The sequence below is a fragment of the Natator depressus genome, chromosome 6 (assembly GCF_965152275.1).
Source record: "Natator depressus isolate rNatDep1 chromosome 6, rNatDep2.hap1, whole genome shotgun sequence".
Classification (NCBI taxonomy): domain Eukaryota; kingdom Metazoa; phylum Chordata; order Testudines; family Cheloniidae; genus Natator; species Natator depressus.
In genome coordinates, this window is record NC_134239.1 from 2408335 (window position 1) to 2429976 (window position 21642).

The window sequence follows — 21642 nt, forward strand, 5'->3', positions numbered from 1 at the left end:
TGCCTGAGCCAGGAGAGGGCAGAGTTAAGGGGAAATCAGCAGCCTGAGCTGGGCTGGAGGCTGAGCTGGGGCTGTGCAGAGCCGGGAGCTGGGACAGCGGAGACCAGGGATCCAGGGTCGATCTGCAGGAGGAGCCGTGGGGCCAGAGTCGGGATACCGGACGCTGGCCGTGCCCCATGTAACACTGCAGCTGAGCCTGGTGAGTGGCTGGGGAGAGCGGGGTGGGGGACTGGGCAGGGAGACGTCGCCTGATGAGAGGCCTCACTGGCCATACTCGGAGGACATGAACCCACTAGGCGGACCAATGCTGGGGAGAAGTGTCCTGCCCCCCTAGAGCCTGAGGGCATAGGTGCTGAATTTCTAATCTGCCAAGGGTGGCTCTGCCCATGCCCCACCCCCACTCCACCCCTTCCCCCAATGTCCCATCCCTGCCCTGCTTTTTCCCACCCCTGCTCTGCCCCTGCCCCTTCTTCCTGCCCCCTCCCCTGAGCGCGCTGGGCCCTCGCGTCTCCCCGCAGCACCACGGAACAGCTGATCCGTGGCAGGGGCAGGTGCTGGGAGGCAGGAGGCGCTGGGGGGAGGGAGAGGAGCTGATGGGGGGCTGCTGGCGGGTGCCTAAGCCTGAGGACATGTGGGCACCGCCAGAGCGAAGGTCTGACCCGTGATATTACTGCAGTGCAACCAGGGCCTGGGCAGGAGGCCTGGGACATGTGGGGAGCAGACTGTGAACTTTCCTTCCAGCCCCATAGATGGTTGTTTCTAGTCTCCCAGGGCCCTTTGGGTGGGGCCCCTTGTTCCTCGAACTGTGCCCGTTTTCCCCTCTGGGTCAAGGGAACTGGCACGAGGACTCAGATCCGTTCGCCCTCCAGTGCTACTGGGGGCCTGCAGAACCAAACCGGTCTAGGGAGCCGCCCCAAGAGCCCGGCCTCGCTCATGGCTCCGGGTTACGGAACTAGAGAGTGAAAGTGGAACTGAGCAGGAAGCGGCCAGCCGGGCTCTGTGCAGAACCAGACACGCAGAGAGCCAGGGAGGCGATGGGGGACACCCAGAGGCAACTGGAGAAATTGAATTAACCTCAGGGTCTGCGCTGGAGTCTGCTCACCAGGGTGAGCTCCAGGGGAAGAGCTGTAGGAAGAGGGAGCCCAGGGCTGGGCTAGCCGGGGGCTGCGGGTTGGGAGTGAGGGGCACCGGCAGGGCTGGGGGGGGCAGGGCTGGGCTCACAGGGGGCTAGGGGTCAGGAGTGAGGGGCACCTGCAGAGCTGGGGGGCAGGGCTGGGCTAGCAGGGGGCTGCAGGTTAGGAGTGAGGGGCACCGGCAGAGCTGGGGGGGGGTAGTCCAGGGCTGGGCTAGCAGAGGCTGTGGGTCAGACATCAGGGGCACTGGCATGGTTTGCTCTGGCCAGATGCAGTTTATCCAGAAGCCCCAGTGCCCTGTAAGCGGGGGTGGGGGGCAGATTCAGGAGGCCCAAAGCAGCCCCCCTCTAATAAGAACTGGACCAACTGCAGCTGGCGTTTCCGAGGCCCCTTGGCCGGCTCGTAAAATCTCACCCCACAGCTGAACCCACATCCTGGCGGGTCGGGTGCTTCTAGCGGGCTGAACTGGGAGGTGGGGGGGGCAGCAATGGCTGTATCATTCCCTGAACTCCCGGGCCCCCCAGGAATCCCAAAACGCCAAGAGCAGAGAGACACTTGCCAGCCCTGCCCCAAAATGGGAGTGGCCAGGGCACAACAGCCGAATGGAAACTTACCCAGCCGGGTGGTGAAAACTAACAATAGAGCCCAGGAGTCCTGGCTCCCAGCCCCTCTGCACTAGCATCTTAGCCCTGGTGTTCCCATGTGCTAGCTCCTGACCCAGTGAATCTCCCCAAGCCTGCAGGATCAGGGGGATGGAGCAACTCTGGGAGGACGTCACCTGCTCCATCTGCTTGAACGTGTTCAACGACCCCGACTCCATTGAGTGTGGCCACAACTTCTGCCAGGGCTGCCTCTTGACTCACTGGAGCGAGGGCTCAGTCCTGGGGCACTGCTACCCGGAGTGCCGGGCTCCCTTCTCCAGGGACAAGATGATCCCAGACACACGTCTCAAAAACCTGGTGGAGAAAATCACCAAGCCTCAGCAGGAAGAGCCAGAGCCGGTGAGACCAGACGGGCCGGATAAGGGGAAAAGGAGCTTTCTCTTGTAGGGGATTCTGGGCCCAATCCAGCCCCAGGGCAGGGACTGCCTGGCTCAGGGGAGCAGGGAATGGGAAATGGGGCCTTTTCCACTTTAGAGGGAGCCAGTCCTGATCTGGCCCCAGAGTGGGGACTGGCTGGCTCAGGGGGTGGGGAATGGGACGCACAGACTCAGACTGGTAGGCCAGAAGGGACCATCATAATCATCTAGTCTGATCTCCTGCAAGCTGCAGGGCACAAAGCCTCACTCACCCTCTCCTGTAATAGACCCAGAACCTCTGGCTAGTCACTGACGTCCTCCAGTCGTGGTTTAAGGACTTCAAGTTACAGAGACTCCACCATTTATACTAGTTCAAACCTGCAAATGACCCGTGCCCCATGCTGCAGAGGAAGGCGAAAACCCCCCAGGTCTCTGCCAGTCTGACCTGGGGGAAATTCCTTCCCAACCCCAAATATGACGATCAGTTAGACCCTCAGCATGTCGGTGAGACCCACCAGCCGGACACCCGGGGGTCTGTAGTAACACAGAGCCCTTCCCATCTAGTGTCCCATCACCGCCCGTTGGGGATATTTGCTACTGGCACTCGCATTTGGGCTACATGCCATCGTAGGCAGTCTCATCAGACCATCCCCTCCATAAACTTATCAAGCTCAGTCGAGAAGCCTCCAGAGCCGGGCGGCTGGAGAGCGGTGGCTGCTGGCTGGGATCCCAGCTCTAAAGGCAGAGCCGCCCCAGCAGCAGCGCAGAAATAAGGGTGGCCTGGTACGGTATTGTCACCCCTACTTCCACGCGGCTGCTGGCGGGATGCCGCCTTCAGAGCTGGGTGCCCGGCCACCAGCCGCCGCTCTCCAGCCGCCCAGGTCTGGAGGCAGTGCAGAATTAAGGGTGGCAATACTGTGACCCACCGAAAATAACTTTGCGACCCCCCCCCCCCACACACACACATACAACTCCCTTTTGGGTCAGGACTCCCAATTTGGGAAATGCTGTTTTCCCCGTGAAATCTGTATAGTTTAGGGTAAAAGCACTCAAAAAATCAAATTACACAGGGGGAGAGACCAGATTTCACCATCTGGGAGGCGTTTTTCATGGCTGTGAATTTGGTAGGACCCTAGATATTACCCCTGACTTTTGCAGATTAATTAGAAATCCTTGCTATTGGGCTTGCAATTTCATGTCCTAATTTATTTAACATTTGAGGATGGAGATGATCCAGGCCCCCCAGTTTGCACCCATTAAGGTGTTTGACTCTGGTTTCCGTTTCAGCCAATTCAGTGACAATTTCTACTCCCGTATTCTTGTTCTCATTAGCTGTCTGGCCACAAGCTTCTCCTTATGCTTCTTAAAAACTGAGGCCATGCCCATATCTTTAGGTGTTGGCCCATGCAGCCTGTATCTTTTATCTCCACCCCATCCTCAGCTCTTAGCGGTCCCACTTCTTCTTTCTTTGTCTTCTTTTTCTTTATGAGGCTAAAGAACTTTTTCCTGTTGGTTTTAATTTTTTTGCAAGTTCAAATTCTGCTTGGCCTTTGGCAGTTCTCATTTTATCCCAACATGGATTCCTCCCAGTTTCCATTCCTCGGAGGCTTTCTGCTTTCTCTTAATCACCTCTTTGAAATCCTGGTTCACCCAGTTTGGTCAGCAACCCTTCCCTATGGGCATTTTCCTGGATGCAGACTCCAGAGAGTTCCTGCATCTTTGACAAACCCTGTCCACATCCAGATCCTTCAGCTTCGCAGGCCAGGTCACTTCCCTGCCTAATTCCCTTAATTTTTTGAAATCCAGGATCGCCAGCTGCCGACCTGTTTTGGTTTATCCTTCCATTTAGTTAAACGGAATTAGCTCATGGCCACTTGAACCAAGGCTGTCCTCTACAGCCAGTTTTTTAGTGCGGTCCTCGCTACTTACCAATACTAAATCTAAACTGGCATCACCTCTTGTTGCTTTGGTCACTGATGAAAAAACCTCTCAGCTGTCTCACCTCCAGGATTCTCTGGGCCCTGCCATGATGAGCAGCACTTCTCCAATCTCTGTCACGAAAATTAAACTCTCCCATGATCACACAATTCCCAGTGGTATTTATTTCATTCAAGCTATGAAAGGGGTCTCCATCCATATCTAAACCGGATCCTGGGGGTCTGTAGCAGACCCAAGACACTCACCCAGGGGAGCCCCTGGTACCTTTCTTCCCCACAGTGATTTTGACCCAAAAAGATTCTCTTTCACCCATTTCATCCCTTCTCATTTCTTTCCACTCCAGCTCGTCATTAACACACAATGCTACTCCGCCACCTCTGCCTTTTGTCTTTCTTTCCTGTACCCCGGTCATGGCTGCTACTGACCCATGTGTCTGGTTTCTTGTCCCACATCCATAGTTCTAGTTCCTTCCCTTTTGTCACCCAGGCTCATCCCATTGCTGGGCAGACACCTCACTGCTTCCACTTGGCTTTGCTGCCGGTATCGGCCACCTGACTCTCAGTGTTGGTGCTCTTGGCACTATCGTTCCTCTTCTCATCTGTTCTCCTGCCCTCTGTCGTTCCTTTCTCCATTGCTGCGCCCTCTCCTCCTGCCTCCCGCTCAGTGTGAGAATCAGGCCTGGAGGTTCCATGAGCATCTCCCAGAGTTCCTAGTTTAAAGCCCTTTTCATCAGCTGTGCCAACCTCCACCCCGGAAGTCTATCCCACACCCTGTTCAGGTGGCGTCCGTCCCAGGAGACCAGTCCTCTGTCCGTGAACGCCTCCCCGTGGCCGAACATCCCCACGCCCACCTTAGCCCCACTGCCTGAGCCACTTGTTGATCATCAGCGTCTTGTCTCACCTTCGCTCTCCTCCAGGGACAGGTAGAATCCCACTGAAGATCCCCTCCAGGGAGTGCTGCCCCTGATCCAGCCCCAGGGCAGGGGACTGGCTGGCTCAGGGGGTAGAATGGGGCACAAGGCTCTGATCCAGCAGGGAGCAGGGCACTGGCTGGCTCAGGGGTGGGGTCCCAGCTCTGACCCTGCTCTCTCCCTGCAGCAGGGGCCGGGGGCTCAGCCAGAGCCGGAGCGCCCGGTGCAGCTGGTGCGTCTGGATGAGGAAGAGAACCTGATCCTGGACGAGGAGGCCCTGAGACACTGCCTGGAGCAGGGTGGGGCGAGGGATGCCCCCATCTGCGTGGTGTCCATCGTCGGGGAGCAGCGCTGCGGCAAATCCTTCCTGCTGAACTACCTGCTGCGCCGGCTCCAGAGCCCGGTGAGTGTGAACGGGAACAGGAGCGAGCTGGGGTGTGAGCGGCCCCATCCTGCCCCCTGCTGGAGGGCTCAGAGCTGCACACGTGTGTGTGGGAGTACACACACCTCATTGCATGTCGGTCAGCCTGTCTGCCTGGAACTCTGTCTGGTAATATTGTCTGTCTGTCTGTCTGAACCCGAGCATGTCTGTCTTTCTGTCTGTGTGTCTGTCTGGAATGCAGCGTGTCTGTGTGTCTCTGACTGTTTATCTGTCAGAATCTGAGCACGCCCATCGCCCTGTGTTCCTCCCCACCCCACCCTAGTACAATTAACCCCCAGCCCCCTCCCAGGGCTTACAGTCTGGAGGTGTGGGGGGACCAGTCACTCTTCTCCTCCACCCTGCACTGACCCCTCTCCCTCCATGTTCCTTTCCGGCAGGACGTGAGGGACGGGTCGTGGATGGGCCAGGAGGACGAGATCCTGGAGGGGTTCGAGTGGAGCGCGGATGAGGAGCGAGTCACCAACGGGGTGTGGGCGTGGAGTCAGCCCATCTGGGTCCCCACCGAGAGCGGGAAGGTGAGTGGGGGCATTGGGGGTGCATAGGAAAAGGGGGAAGGAGACATGGGGAAGCTAGGAGAAGGGAAATGGGGGAAAGGGCTGGGAACACTGGCAATGGGGAAATAGGGAAGGATGGAGACATGGGGAAGGAGGCCCCAGGGGAACCTGATGGAGACATAATGGGGGGGAATGGAGAGGCGCGAGAGGAGGGAGCTAACACTGGGGTGGGCAGAAATTAGATGCCATGGGGGCGGAGCAGGGGGCAGGCTCTGGGGGCGGAGGGGCCGTGGGTGGCTGGAGAAAGCCGGGAGCTGACCTGGGGCTCTCTCTCTTGGCCCCCAGGTGGCCGTGCTGCTGGTGGACACCGAGGGCTCCATGGACATTGCAATGGAGAAGGAGACCAGCATCAAACTCTCCGCCTTGTCCATGCTGCTCAGCTCCTACCAGGTTGGGGGGTCCCCGGGGGGGCGCTGTGCTGCACAGCACAGTTTGGGGGCTCAGCAGGGGACATTTCCCCAGCAGTCCGGGCTGGCCCCAATACCCCATGAAGAGCTAGGGGGCGCTGTGCTGCAGGGAGCGGGGCAGGGGCTCAGCAGGGGGCGCTCTCCCCTGGCAGGCCGGGCTGGCCCCGATGCCCCCTGTGGCACTAGGGGGCGCTGTGCTCGGGGCGGGTGACGTGGCTGGGAAGGTGCCTGGGGCGGCCGTCCCTGCTCATTGCTGTAGCTCTGTCTGTCTCCTGACTATTTGCAGATACTGAATATTTCGAATAAAGTGAACGACACGGATCTAGAATACCTGGAGGTGAGGCCAGGCAGCCTGACACAGAACATGGCTGGGCCAGGTTCTCCCATTAGCCCCACAGGGTTATTATCCATCCCCATGGGTCCTGTGGGGAAACTGAGGCCCAGATAAAGAAACTGACTCTCCCATGGTCACGTGGGCTTCTGGAGTCAGCACTGTCACCACATGGCCCAGCCTGGCTCTCTGCTCCCAGGTGTCCGGCATGGGCCACTGGGTCAAAGTTAGGACCCCTCCCTCCCCTCCAGCCCAGCTCCGCCGTCGGTGGGAAGTCTGCTGGGGCCAAGGCCTTGGGCGGTTGCTCTGCCCCCTGATCTGCTCTGCTCTTACCCAGCCCCAGCCCCGCGGGTCGAGCCCCTGGCTGTCACACCCTTAGCGACGTCACTGCCACCTGCGACATACTGCGTGTCCTGCCCCTGCACCGCACCCCAGCGGGGATTCTCTGTGCGGGGGAGGGGTTGGCTCTGGGAGGGTTTTTATCTGTCCACATGGCCCTGGGTCCAGTGGGGGCAGAAACCTGGTTAACGTGGAGCTAGAGCAGTCCAGGGAGAGCTCGAGTAATCGCCACGTGGCCGAGATTGTTGGAGGTGCGAGCAGAGCCGTGGTGTCACCGCCGGGGCTTGGCAAACAGTGCTGGTGGCGTCTGTCAGCCTGAGGCAATGGGGTTCTGTGGGTTGGAGGGTACATCTCAGGAACCCCTCAGGGAAAAGACCTCACATTGGGCTCACTGACCCCTCCCACCTCCACGGGGCGCCCTGGAGTGAAGGAGGGAACCCTGGAATGAGACTGGCTCCTCTGTGGGGCACAGGATCCCACAGCCGCCCCCACCACCCTCTTGGCCGGGTGCATCCCACTTCTCTTTCCACCCCGTGGAAAATATCTCCATCTCTCTCCAGCTTCGTTTTGCTCTCGCTGGGCCTCGCTCTCTGCAATGGGCACAGGGAGCGGCTCAGATGGGGATGGGGGGGGGATCAGGCCCCTTTCTGTTCACCTTCAGGATGACCCCGCAGTGTAAATGCCTCCCATGACCCAGACTCGTCCCCCACCTCCCTTCTCTTTGCTCTACAGATGTTTGTGCGTGTGGCCGAAGAGGTGGGAAAAGCGTACGGACTGGAGCCCATTCAGGTGAGACGGCTTCTGCCATCCTCACCCGCCCTGCCCAGGGTATCCCCACACGGCACCCCTCCCCTGTGGGCACTGGGCTAGGGACGTTATGGGTAACTCCGCTGCTGCGGCTGACAATACTTATAAACACAGGACCTCCCCATATTCACCCTGAGGGGGCCTCCGTCATGCCGCTGGCCAAGATCCGTGAGAACAGCGACCTGCCTTTGTACGCAGGCCTCTTCGGCTCCCTGCCATCTCCCCTGTCTTGTAGACACCCTTCAGGGTCATTTCTGCCACTACAGGACATGACAGTGCAATCGCCTCGGTGCAATGAGTGGTCAGCGATGACCATCATTAATCACTGACCCCACCATTGGTCCACCAGATTTTGAGCTGCCAAGGCACCTGAGCTGGTTCCTAACAGGACAGGGCAATTGTGCGGCCCGTCTCTTCAGATGGGGTTTCTCTGATGACCAGGGATGTAGCTGTGGCCAACTTCAGCCGATGTCGCATATCCTTGCCGAGTGCCCACGGACTTTGAGGGTGGGCTACTGGCTCTGCACCTGGCTCATGACGATGCTACCAAATGGAGGGGTACTTTGAGCATATGCTGAAGACCCCTCCCCCACTCCACAGCCTGCTCCTGCCCCATGCACCCCCTGCCCCATTCCCTCGGGGCTGAGGTCTTCCCTCCAGACATCAACCTTCTCCCCAACCCAGCATCCCCCCACCCCCAGAGACCCTCACTCCCCTCCTGTCTCCCCTGCAGCATCTAGACCTGCTGGTGCGGGATTGGAGCAGCTCCCCGGTCCTTGGAACGGACGGTGGGAAGCAGCATCTGAAACACGTCCGAAAGGTGACTGTGGGACTCAGAGAATGGAGGAATGGGACATGGGGCCTTTCCCCTCGAAGGGATGATGGCTCCAGTGTTTCCAACCTGGGGGAGGTGGGACCGCAGGGAGGTTGTGTGATGCGGAGGGTCCCAAGTGCAGGGCTGGAGTTAGGGTGTGGCAAGCAGAATATTTGTCCACGGCCCCGCACCATAGGGGACCCTGCAAAGCTAAATTACATGCTTCAGCCCTGGACGTCCGGGCCTCAGGCATCGGCTTCAGCCCACGGCGGCCGGAGCTGAAGCTGAAGTCCGAGTTCAAGGTGGAAGTCACCATTTTTTTTGAAGTACAGGGGTCCAGATTGTCTTTTAAGGCCAAAGGGGGTCACCAGCACAACAAGGCTGAGAAACACTGGGAGTGAGTTTATCCGCTGACGTCTCCAAAGAATCCATCTGCAAGGAAAAACCTCCAGCCGGGGGCTGCAGATGCAAAGCTGGACTTTCCCTGCAATTGCTGCTCCAGGCTGGGCACCTGTCGCTGCCCTACACTCAATGAGCCCAGGCAGCGTGGAGGAGGAAGCAGCTTGATTGCAAAGGCGAGAGGAGAAAAAACAGGCTAGGGGGAGTGAAAGGAGCAGGGTGGGACAAGGAGACTGCAGAGACTGGGACCTGGGGTGGGGAGACAGGGGCTTGGAGCGGGAAGACTGGGACTGACGGACACTCCTTTCGCTTCCTGCCGTCCCCTGCCTTGTTCACTGCCCCCCTTCCAACATCTACCGCAAACGAGGCCGGGCCCCTCCAAACCCTCTCTGACTGCCTGACAGGTCTGGCTAATGTTAACACAAGTGTTTGTGTGTCAATCTAACCATTGCCCCTGTCCCGGCAGAAGCTGGAGGCGAGATCCCCTTGCAAACACCCCAAGGCCCTGGAAGCGCTGAGCAGAAGCAGCAGCCGCTGTTACCTGATGCCCTTCCCTGGCGAGCGGATCACGATGGGGAACGAGGGAAGGCTGAGAGGTAACGGACCCAGGACAGCAGCTCTAAGCCCCCTGCCCTGTGCAGAGCAATGTGACTGGGGCGCTGATCATGCCTGTGCGTGGCAGGTAGAGAGAAGAGGGATCCGACAGGCCCTATATTATCCCCCACCATCATCCGTCTCTCTCCCCTTTGCAGACATGGGTGAGAAATTCCGGCAGAGCCTGAGGGACTACGTCACCGCCCTGGTGAGCACGGCGGGTCAACATGTCCGGCTGGACCAGCATGGGGAGATGCTCACCGGGACACAGCTTGCTGCCAAGATAAAGGTGGGGACTGGCCAGCTGTGCTGGAGGGAGCAGGAAGGGGATGCTCTCTCCTTGCAGTCAGTGATGACCCCAATGCCCCCAATTCCCCAGCTGCCCCACCCCAGAGGTGGTTGCATCTCAGAGCCAGGTGAGCCGTCCCCATGTTCCCAGCCTTTCTAAGCCCTGTGGAGTCTGTGACGTGATGATTTCTTTTTTTTCCTTTTCAGAACTTATCTGATGTGATGAAGAACCATCGCTCCGGCTTCTCCTCTCCCTGTCAGGTACCATCTCTGTCTCTGACCCGATTATGGGGTGTGTCCCCTCACCCGTCCACGTCAGGGTTGGGGCAATGTTGGGATCTAGGTCCATGCTGCGGGAGGTGACTGGGAAAGAGTTTGGGTGAAATCTGATTTTCTTGGACTCCCGGGTAGAAGAATTTCACTAGCCTGGAGAGCTGCTGGTGCTAGAGTGTTCATCCCACCTACAGACACGTCTCCAATCCTTGAGACCCATAGCACCAAACCCTGTTTTTCCCCAGGCAACTCCTGTTGGTGTTTAAATGAGAGAAGTTTTTTAGAGCAGGTCTGAAAATGGGGGTGTTTTTCCTGCAGAAAACTTGGAGTTTCCAGCAAAACCCCAAAATATCTCCTGTGTGGAAAGGCCATTGCCACAGCTCTTGGGAACTGTAGTTCTTGTGCCTCACGTTCTCCATTCTCCTCTACGGGTTGGGCCCCTGGTGGAACTACACATCCCATGATGCACTGCAGGTACCAGACACCACCCTCCTCTCCCCAAGAGATAAGACCCTGCTGCAGCTGCTGCGTCATGGGGATTGTAGTTCAGGCTCTTCATTCTCCTCTGTGGGTTGGTCTCGCAGCTTGCACTGCACCTCCCATGAGACCAGCCCACAGAGGAGAATGGGAGGTTAGAGCAACCAAACTACATCTCCCACCAAGCGCCATGGTATCCTTTCCTGGTGAGGGTGCGGTGCAGCATCGCTGTAGGTCAGCATGGGAGGTGTAGACTGACCTGAGTGCTGGGGGTAGAGAGGAGATTCAGGCATCTTGTGAACCACATTTCCCACGATGCACCAGCATCTCCTCTCCTGGTGCATGTACCATGGCCCTAGTGCATCATGGGAGGCACACACAGTGGCAGGGGAAGGGGGCAGGACAAGGTGGATTCAGGGGCTCTGTTTGCTGGCCCCTCTGGGGCGTAACCATGGCACAGCGTGCTCCAGCCATGCCCCCCAGCCCACCCCCTGTGCTGCGGCCGGCAGCGCGGACCTTTCCACCCGGCGTCACGGGGCCTCTGGGGAGCTGGGAATCGGGCCGGCTGAGCAGAACTTCTGCCCTGGCTCCTTCGGTCTGATCTGCCAGCCGGGCAGCGTCCCAGCACAGCCCTCACCGAGCCCTCCAGGTCCGAGTCACGCCGCCTTCCCCCGCAGCCGGGCAGGACCCAGGGTAGACAGACCCTTTGACATCGTCTGTCAAGTTCTGTTGGGCGATAGGAGCTACGTGAGGAGAATCGGATGCAGGGAGCTTCTCTGCCTGGGGGGAGTAGACCGGCCCAGCTAGAACAGAATAACTACTCCACAATAGCCACTCCACAACAGCTGCACAGCAGAGACTGTTCCAGAGTCCACAAGATTTAACCCAGCCCCCACCCCCAAAGGAGAGCTGAGATTCACCTGCCTCCTGGAAATCAATAAAAAAACCCGAAATCCCACCAGACCTGCGAGAGCCGCTGTCACTGATGCTCTCTGGGGCATGCGCCTCAGGCCGAGCCCGGCTGGGACAGGGGTTTCCAAAGTCCTCGGCTCCAGGAAAGGGCCACAAGGGCAAAGTGCAGGTCGGGGCAAGGAAGGGAGCCGAGGCTGGGCTGCTGCGGGGATCGAATTGAAAAGTGGCGGCACCAGCAGCCCCAAGCAGCTACCACACGGGCTAGCGATGTCGCTTGTTCCATGAGGTTGCTGCGGTGGAAACTGCAGCCCCTAGGTGGAGTTGGGGCCCCATAAACTGCGGCTCACCCCAGCTTTGTCCTCCCGGCACAGATGGCCAACACCTTCCACAACCAGAGAGTCCTGGACAGGGCCAGCGCAGACCATGCTGTGTTTCTGAAGGAGAAGGTGAGTCCAGGGGTGTCGCTGTGCCCCCAGCCAGGGGAACCCCAGGGAAACATCCCAGCCAACCCCGTGGGTTACGGGCTTTGTGGCAGGAGAGGAGACCTTGTCACAGAGTCCCCGGGCGATGCTCTGGAACTGCTCCCTATGAAGCCAGGCAGGACTCTGGGGAAGTCTCCTCTCGGGGAGCAGCCTGTCTGCAGGACACACAGCTCCCCCGGCTCCACCTTCCTGGGTCTGACCTCGGAGCATTCAGCCTCCTCTGCCCCTCCCTGCGCTTCCCACAGCGAGTCCGCCCAGGCGGGGTCCTGGGGAAGCCAGAGGGTCCTGCCCCCCAACTCCACAGTCAGACGTGACTCTCAGCCAGCCAGTAAAACAGAGGTTTATTAGACGACAGGAACATGGTCTAACACAGAGCTTGTAGGTGCAGAGAACAGGACCCCTCAGCTGGATCCATTTTTGGGGGCAGTGAGCCAGACAACCACGTCTGACCTTCACTCCTCATCCCCAGCCAGCCTCAAACTGAAACTCCATCCAGCCCCCACTCCTCTGGGCTTTGTCCCTTTCCCGGGCCAGGAGGTCACCAGGTTCCTTTGTTCTCCAACCCTTTAGCTCTCACCTTGCAGGGGGGAAGGGCCCAGGCCATCAGTGGCCAGGAAACAGGGTGTCGGCCATTCTCTGTGTCCAGACCCCTGCACGCATCTGCCCTCTCTGGCTCTGCAAGGATCATACACCCTTACCCACCCCCTAGATACTTAAGAACTGCATAGGGGAAACTGAGGCACCCCCACAATATTCAGAGGAAACATTAAGAACAGTCCCACTTCGTCACATCTCTCCCCCCTTCGAGATCGAACTGAGTCGGGTCACTTTAGCCGGTGACCTGGGGAAGTTCGAAGCCATCAACGTTCCCATGGATGCCCCAGCATCTCTCCCATTCCTTGGTAGGAGTTACACCAGGCCCTTCTAGTGTCACGCCCTCCCTTAGGTCAGGGGTGGTCAATAGCACTCGCAGGCCTCATGTAGGAAGGTTTCTGCGGTCTGTGCCCTTTGGCCACCCCCAAAATCCCAGGGGGTCAAACTGGGATTGGGTCTTCTCCCCAACAAGCTGGCCAAACACAGCCACTTGGTTATAGGACTGTTTAACTTTCTTAACAGCTTTCACTTCATCTGAGACCTTCTCAAAGCTCTCCACACTGGATCTTTCAACAGGAAAGTCAGTGGATCCATTCACAACAGAAAATTTCTGGCTGTTAGGAACTGAAACTTTCTTGATTAAATCACTTTCACACCCTTCAGTTGCAGTAAACTGCTTGCAAAGACTCCATGAGGATTCCTTTCCCTAGGGCTCTTCTGTGCAACAATTCATCCCTCCCAGAAATTCTGCCCTTACCCTCTTCACCTAGGGCTTGCTCTAGAGGAACACTTTCCTGAGCAACAACAGACTCTTTCTGGGTCTCCCTTACATCCAGAATTACCTCTGGCCCATCCGGTGGATTCCTACACAATCCCCTTTCAGGCAAACTTACTGACTCCCTAGATAAAAGGTCAGAAGCATTCTCCTTCCCTTTGCCACACACAAGTTCAGGAATCTTTTCCTTCTTACTACAGGTTTCCACACCCTCAGTAGGTAACACAATCCCATCACCTTCCTGCTCTCCTTGTGCCCTGGCTAGGATCTCACCCTGATCAGACAGAGTTGCGACACCCTTTCCCAACCACACACTAGCAACAGGCAAAATACAAGCACCAGAATTATCTGGTCTCTGGGATTTTACATAGACCCTAACTGGATGCGACCTAGTTACAGGGCCATTCTCCCGAGCAGACACAAACTTAGGACCCTTCCCTTCCTGGGCTTTAGCTGAATCCAGAACCAGCTCTCAGACAACAGCACTACCCTCAACCATCACAGGCTGAAAGGCCCCTTTAAGAGCCGGAGACACATTCTCCTTTCCCAGACACACAGCTTGGGATCTCATTCCCCTTGTCCCGGCACACAGGGCTGGTCACAGACAACTGCTTGGAGACCGGGGTAGCTCCCTCCATAGGCGAGTCAATACCCCTGACAGACACAGGCACATTTCCTTCCCTGTCACACTTCTCCACCCAGCTAACAGGTAAGGTCCAGGGACACTCATCTTCCACTCTCCTCGCCTTCCCACCCTGCTGACCACACAAAGCCAACAGCTCACTAGGCTCATCCAGACTTTCCTTACCAAGCACCTTGCCACTCCCAACAGATCCCCTGCCCTGCCTGTGTCTCCCCCCACTCAGCTGGGGTCTCAGCTCCCCCTGTGCTCAGCGCTGCCCTTGCTGTCCCCGTGGGGGTAGGCAGCGAGCTCGTGTGCACGGGGTCGGGGAGCATCTCTCTGTCCCACCCAGCCCCAGGGGTCTGGTTACAGGCAGGCAGGTAGCCTGAGCCTAGCCGCTCCTCCCCGCTGCCAGCCAGGTCATCTGCATTTTCACTGACCATTTCCCTCTCTGCCGATTGGTTCCCTGGATTCAAATTCAAACCCTTGGCAGTTACCGGAGCAGGGCCTGGATCCTGCCCCAAAGAGACACAGTCACCCCACAACAGGGTCTCACAGCTGATATCCTGGAAAACCCCAACAACCAGCCAGCCTGACCCCTCCTGGGTCTGCACAGGGATCTGGGCCATAGGCAGGGCGAGGGGCTTCGTCCCTGGGACCCTCACCCAGCGCACACAGCCCCTCAGCATCTGAGGCTGCACCACCCGGGGCCTGACAACCGTTCTCTCTGTCCCAGGATCTCGCTACCCCAGGAATGTCTCCCCATTGACCATCACCTTCCTCTCCCACTGGGGGTCCGAGGGGCCAGACCCCAGGAAACTCCACACAGTCGTATAGGTTGGGGTCAGGAGTGGGAGCCTGTCCACCTCCCCACCCATCTGGCTGATGGAGTCTCTGGCCTTGGGACCCAGCAAGGGAGCTAGACACCGGGGCTTTTCTGCAGGGTCCCCCTGGTTCAAATCTCCAGCCTGCTCAAAGGCAGTGAGGTGGCATCCACATCCCCCCCTCCTTAACCAGGGGCAGCAATTTAGTCTTGAGGTTCCCTGCGGAACTGGTCCCCCGGGGTCTATCCCCACTCACCCCTGGGGGGTCCCCTAGGCCTCTCCGCTCCCCCACCACCAGTTCATGCTGCTGCTGCTTCTGCAGCTCTTTCTTGGACTCTCGCTGTCTCTCACAATCCTCTTGCTCTCTCGGACTCAGCTCCAATCCCATCCGTCTCCGATCCCCCAATGGGGAACCCGATCGTGAAGACCCCCATCTGGGCGGGGACAGGAGTCTTGGGGATGCCTGGCTCCCACTCCAGCTGCTCCCAGATCCTTCTATAGCCCCAGTTGGGGTCAGGAATCTGTTCCTTAGAGCGGTCATCCTCCTCCAGCTGCACGATGAACTGCGCCTTGGTGAACTTTCCAATGTGTAACCCTCTCTTTTTGCACAGGGTTACAATGTCCTTCTTAAGGAGACGGTGACAGGCCATCACTCCGCTCTTCCCAAGTTGTTGTGGACTCACAGGCCTGTGAGCTCTCAGCTCCCCACGGTTTCCAGGGAGAACCCCTAGTGTGCCAGCCCTTCTCGAGGTCACCACCTCTTTGCCAGCGTCGAGCTGCAGACTCCTCCGCCCCTGAGACTGCTCACCACAGTCCCCAGGGGGACCCCATTACTGCACAGTCCTTCTCGCTGGTCACACACTCCCAGGGGTTAACCGCCCCCCGAAACCGTCTCTCTCTGAATCTTCAGCATGCCTGGTCCCCGTCAATCTCCCTTCGTTTTACTGCTCCCCAGTCACTTACTGCAGGAAGCGCCATCCATGGGGTGCAGTACATCCCACCGCTGCCACCAGTTGTCACGGAGTCCCTGGGTGATGCTCTGGAACTGCTCCCTATGAAGCCAGGCAGGATTCTGGGGAAGTCTCCTTTCTGTGAGCAGCCTGTCTGCAGGAGACAGAGCTCACACCTTCCTGGGTCTGACCTTCTAGCATTCAGCATCCTCTGCCCCTCCGTGCGCTTCCCACAGCGAGTCCGCCCAGGCGGGGTCCTGGGGAAGCCAGAGGGTCCTGCATCTCAACTGCACAGTCAGACGTGACTCTCAGCCAGCCAGTAAAACAGAGGTTTATTAGACGACGGGAACATGGTCTAACACAGAGCTTGTAGGTGCAGAGAACAGGACCCCTCAGCTGGGTCCATTTTGGGGGGCGGGGAGCCAGACAACCACGTCTGCCCTTCACTCCAGGTCCCCAGCCAGCCCCGAACTGAAACTCCCTCCAGCCCCCTCCTCCTCTGGGCTTTGTCCCTTTACCGGCCCAGGAGGTCACCGGATTCCTTTGTTCTCCAACCCTTTAGCTCTCACCTTGCAGGGGGGAAGAGCCCAGGCCATCAGTGGCCAGGAAACAGGGTGTTGGCCATTCTCTGTGTCCAGACCCCTGCACAGACCTGCCCTCTAGGGCTCTGCAATGATCATATACCCTTACCCCACCCCCTAGATACTTAAGAACTGTATAGGGGAAGCTGAGGCACCCCCACACTATTCAGAGGAAACGTTAAGAACAGTCCCACTTCGTCACAGACCTCATATCCGCTTTCAGGGGGCTGCGGAGATGGGAGCCTGCAACCCCGGCAGAGCAGTGGCCTGGATCTCGGTCATGAGGGTGGAGGAAGTTGCTGTGCTGTAGCCAGAGGGTCTATTGGTGAGACGGGGTCATACACCCGCCCCTTCTAACCTCTCGCACCCCACTATTCTCCCCTCCTCTCCGGCTCAACGCAGGACGGCCTCTCGCGGCGCATGGTCGACTGTCTGACGGTGGATCCGAGCGCAGTGGTGGAGCAATTCATGGAGCAGCGCAGGTCACTGTTGGAGCGGTGCCGGGAGGAGCTGCAGGAGCCGGAGCAGACCCTGCTGACGGGGCTAGAGGCGGAGCTGACTCGGGAGGCCGAGACCTTCCTGGAGACCTACCGAAGGCGCTATCAGTGTCACACCACCAACCAGAGAGTCCTGGCCAGGGCCCGCGCAGCCCACGCTGTGTTTCTGCAGGAGAAGGTGAGTCCAGGGGTGTCGCTGTGCCCCCAGCCAGGGGAACCCCAGGGAAACATCCCCGTGGGTTATGGGCTTTGTGGCAGGAGAGGAGACCTCATATCCGCTTTCAGGGGGCTGCGGAGATGGGAGACTGCAACCCCGGCACAGCAGTGGGATGACTGCAACCCCGGCACGGGGATGTTTCCCTGGGGTTCCCCAGCCAGGGGAACCCCAGGGAAACATCCCCGTGGGTTATGGGCTTTGTGGCAGGAGAGGAGACCTCATATCCGCTTTCAGGGGGCTGCGGAGATGGGAGACTGCAACCCCGGCACAGCAGTGGCCTGGATCTCTGTCAGGAGGGTGGAGGAAGTTGCTGTGCAGTAGCCAGAGGGTCTATTGGTGAGACGGGGTCACGCACCCCCCCCCTTCTAGCCCCTTGCACCCCACTATTCTCCCCTCCTCTCCGGCTCAACGCAGCACGGCCTGTCCCTGCGCATGGTCGACTGTCTGACGGTGGATCCGAGGGCAATGGCGCAGCAGTTGGTGGAGCAGCGCAGGTCACTGCTGGAGCGGTGCCGGGAGGAGCTGAAGGAGCCGGAGGAGACCCTGCTGACGGCCCTAGAGGCGGAGCTGACTCGGGAGGCCGAGACCTTCCTGGAGACCTACCGAAGGTGCTATCAGTGTCATGCTAACAACCAGAGAGTCCTGGCCAGGGCCCGCGCAGCCCACGCTGTGTTTCTGAAGAAGAAGGTGAATCTGGGGCAGGAGGGCTGTGCCTCCCACCAGGGGAACCTCAGGGAACCATCCTGGGCAGCCCCCCAGGCTGTGGGCTTTGGGGATGAGGTGGGAGTTCACATTTGCAGCTCCCAGGGTGGCTGAAGAGATGAGAGACTCCAATCCCAAACCTTGCGGGGGGGCCCAACTCAGTTTTGGGGGCTCTGGGCAGCACCTGGCATGATGGCAGCCCTGATCTCAGTCCAGAGAACTGTGCCTCACCCGGCATAATGGGGGCCCAGTCTCAGTCATGGGATGAGGGGTGTGCACCACCTCGCACACCTGGGGCCCCAATCTCACTTGTGCGGTTGGTCTGTGTAGCAGCTGGCATGACGGGGGGTCCAATTTGAGTTGTGGGATCCTGGCACGATGGCAGCCCTGATCTCAGTTGGAGGGTGTTTGTACAACAAGGGCCACCATCTTGGTCGGGGTCTGTCACGGGGTCCCGGGCGATGCTCTGGAACTGCTCCCCATGAAGCCAGGCAGGACTCTGGGGAAGTCTCCTTTCTGTGAGCAGCCTGTCTGCAGGACACACAGCTCACCCGGCTTCCACCTTCCTGGGTCTGACCTCGGAGCATTCAGCATCCTCTGCCCCTCCATGCACTTCCCACAGCGAATCTGCCCAGGTGGGGTGCTGGGGAAGCCAGAGGGTCCTGCCCCCGAACTCCGCAGTCAGACGGGACTCTCAGCCAGCCAGTAAAACAGAAGGTTTATTAGATGACAGGAACATGGTCTAAAACAGAGCTCGTAGGTGAAGAGAATAGGACGCCTCAGCTGGGTCCATTTTGAGGGGGGCAGTGAGCCAGACAACCACGTCTGCCCTTCACTCCAGGTCCCCAGCCAGTCCCAAACTGAAACTCCCTCCAGCCCCTCCTCCTCTGGGCTTTGTCCCTTTACCGGCCCAGGAGGTCACCGGATTCCTTTGTTCTCCAACCCTTTAGCTCTCACCTTGCAGGGGGGAAGAGCCCAGGCCATCAGTGGCCAGGAAACAGGGTGTCGGCCATTCTCTGTGTCCAGACCCCTGCACACACCTGCCCTCCAGGGCTCTGCAATGATCATACACCCTTACCCCACCCTCTAGATACTTAAGAACCGTATAGGGGAAACTGAGGCACCCCCACACTATTCAGAGGAAACGTTAAGAACAGTCCCACTTCGTCACAGACCTCATATCCGCTTTCAGGGGGCTGCGGAGATGGGAGACTGTAACCCCGGCAGAGCAGTGGCCTGGATCTCTGTCAGGAGGGTGGAGGAAGTTGCTATGCTGTAGCCAGAGGGTCTATTGGTGAGACGGAGTCGCACACCCACTCCTTCTAGCCCCTTGCACCCCACTATTCTCCCCTCCTCTCCGGCTCAACGCAGCACGGCCTGTCCCTGCGCATGGACGACTGTCTGACGGTGGATCCGAGCGCAATGGCGGAGCAGTTCATGGAGCAGCGCAGGTCACTGCTGGAGCGGTGCCGGGAGGAGCTGCAGGAGCCGGAGGATACGCTGCTGATGGGGCTAAAGGCGGAGCTGACTCGGGAGGCTGAGAGCTTCCTGGAGACCTACCGAAGGTGCTATCAGTGTCACACCATGCAGAGAGCCCTGGACAGAGCCCGCGCAGCCCACGCTGAGTTTCTGAAGGAGAAGGTGAATGTGGGGAGGGAGGTCTGTGCCTCCCACCGGGGAAACCTCAGGGAACCATCCTGGGGACCCCCCTGGGCTGTGGGCTTTGGGGATGAGGTGGGAGTTCACATTTGCAGCTCCCAGGGTGGCTGAAGAGATGAGAGACTCCAATCCCAAACCTTGCGGGGGGGGCCCAACTCAGTTTTGGGGGCTCTGGGCAGCACCTGGTATGATGGCAGCCCTGATCTCAGTCCAGAGAACTGTGCCTCACCCGGCATAATGGGGGCCCAGTCTCAGTCATGGGGTGAGGGGTGTGCAGCACCTCGCAGACGTGGGGCCTGAATCTCACTTGGGGGATTGGTCTGTGTAGCAGCTGGCATGACGGGGGGGTCCAATTTGAGTTGTGGGATCCTGGCACGATGGCAGCCCTGATCTCAGTTGGAGGGTGTTTGTACAACAAGGGCCACCATCTTGGTCGGGGTCTGTCACGGGGTCCCGGGCGATGCTCTGGAACTGCTCCCCATGAAGCCAGGCAGGACTCTGGGGAAGTCTCCTTTCTGTGAGCAGCCTGTCTGCAGGACACACAGCTCACCCGGCTTCCACCTTCCTGGGTCTGACCTCGGAGCATTCAGCATCCTCTGCCCCTCCGTGCACTTCCCACAGCGAGTCTGCTCAGGCGGGGCTCCTGGGGAAGCCAGAGGATCCTGCCCCCCAACTTCACAGTCAGACGTGACTCTCAACTAGCCAGTAAAACAGAGGTTTATTAGATGACTGGAACATGGTCTAACACAGAGCTTGTAGGTGCAGAGAACCAGACCCCTCAGCTGGGTCCATTTTGGGGGACAGTGAGCCAGACAACCACGTCTGCCCTTCACTCCATGTCTCCAGCCAGCCTCAAACTGACTCCCCCTCCAGCCCCTCCTCCTCTGGGCTTTGCCCCTTTCCCAGGCCAGGAGGGCACCTGATCCCTTTGTTCTCCAACCCTTTAGCTCTCACCTTGCAGGGGGGAAGGGCCAGGCCATCAGTGGCCAGGAAACAGGGTGTCTGCCATTCTCTGTGCCCAGACCCCTGCACACACCTGCCCTCTAGGGCTCTGCAATGATCATACACCCTTATCCCACCACCTAGAGACTTAAGAACTGCATGGGGAAACTGAGGAACCCCCACACCATTCAGAGGAAACATTAAAAACAGTCACACTTCATCACAGGGTCTAAGCAGGACTTGCCACGTCTAATACTCTTGGCTGTCTCCTCTCCCTGCTACTGCAGGACACCGACTCCAGGAACCCACTTAAATGCCTGAAGGTGAGGCCGAGCAAGATGGCCGAGCAGTTCACAGAGTGGGGTGGGGACTTGCTGTGGCAGTGCCAGACAGACATGCTGCTGAGGAGAGAGGCCCTGGGGATGGAGCTGGAGGAGGAGCTGAGGCAGAAGAAAGAGGCCCTGCTGCAGGAGCTGAAGGAGGAGCTGACGCAGGAGGCCGAGACCTTCCTGGAGACCTACAGGAAGCGCTTCAAGAAATTTGCCATTGCAGCGGGCGTTGGCATGGGGGGGCTGGTCCTGGCACCGGTGGGCGGAGGTGCTGCGGCGGGAATTGCCGTTGGTGCCATTGCTGCTGAAGCTGCAGCGCTCGGCATAGCTGGGGCGGTGGGCATTGGTGCTGGGGCGGGTGCCGTGGCTGGGGCGTGCGTGGGTGGGGGCGTGGGATGGGGAGTTGGTAAGAAGATGGCCCAGAACGATATGAACCGGGCCGAGGACAGCACTGAGGAGCTGTCTGATAGGGCCCACCTGATCTGAACAGCGCCCCCCACAACTCAATCTGGGGGTGATGAATGCAGTGACAGGGCTGTAGCGTGGCTCAGACATGTCAACCACAAACCACTCCACAGCGGGGAAGCCGTCGCCCACAGATTCTAAGAAGGGACATTGGTCCAACGCGCTCCTGAAAACCTCCAATGACTGTGTGACACCCAGGCCCATCGGTACCTGCTGGCAGCGGGTTCAGTGCCCTGTGTCAGCAACTCCTAAGAGGCCGGACCAACTCGCTGCACCTAACACACCGCTGTCATGGTATTTAGCCACAAATAGTGTCTTGTAATGCATCGAATGCATCCCAGGAGCACACGGTATTGATATCTGTGTG

The 21642-nt window shown here is 58.7% G+C and overlaps 1 protein-coding gene across 1 annotated transcript; it reads left to right on the forward strand.

Annotated features, from left to right (window-relative positions):
- The first annotated feature begins 1764 nt into the window (after positions 1-1764).
- LOC141988810 (RING finger protein 112-like) lies at positions 1765-21296 on the forward strand. Its single transcript, XM_074954792.1, has 13 exons — positions 1765-2134; positions 5187-5402; positions 5819-5956; positions 6281-6385; positions 6689-6739; positions 7805-7861; positions 8613-8699; positions 9559-9688; positions 9845-9975; positions 10182-10235; positions 12008-12082; positions 17593-17865; positions 20769-21296. The coding sequence occupies exons 1-13, from the start codon at positions 1886-1888 to the stop codon at positions 21294-21296; spliced, it is 2094 nt and encodes a 697-aa protein (XP_074810893.1). The 5' UTR covers positions 1765-1885.
- The last annotated feature ends 346 nt before the right edge of the window (positions 21297-21642 follow it).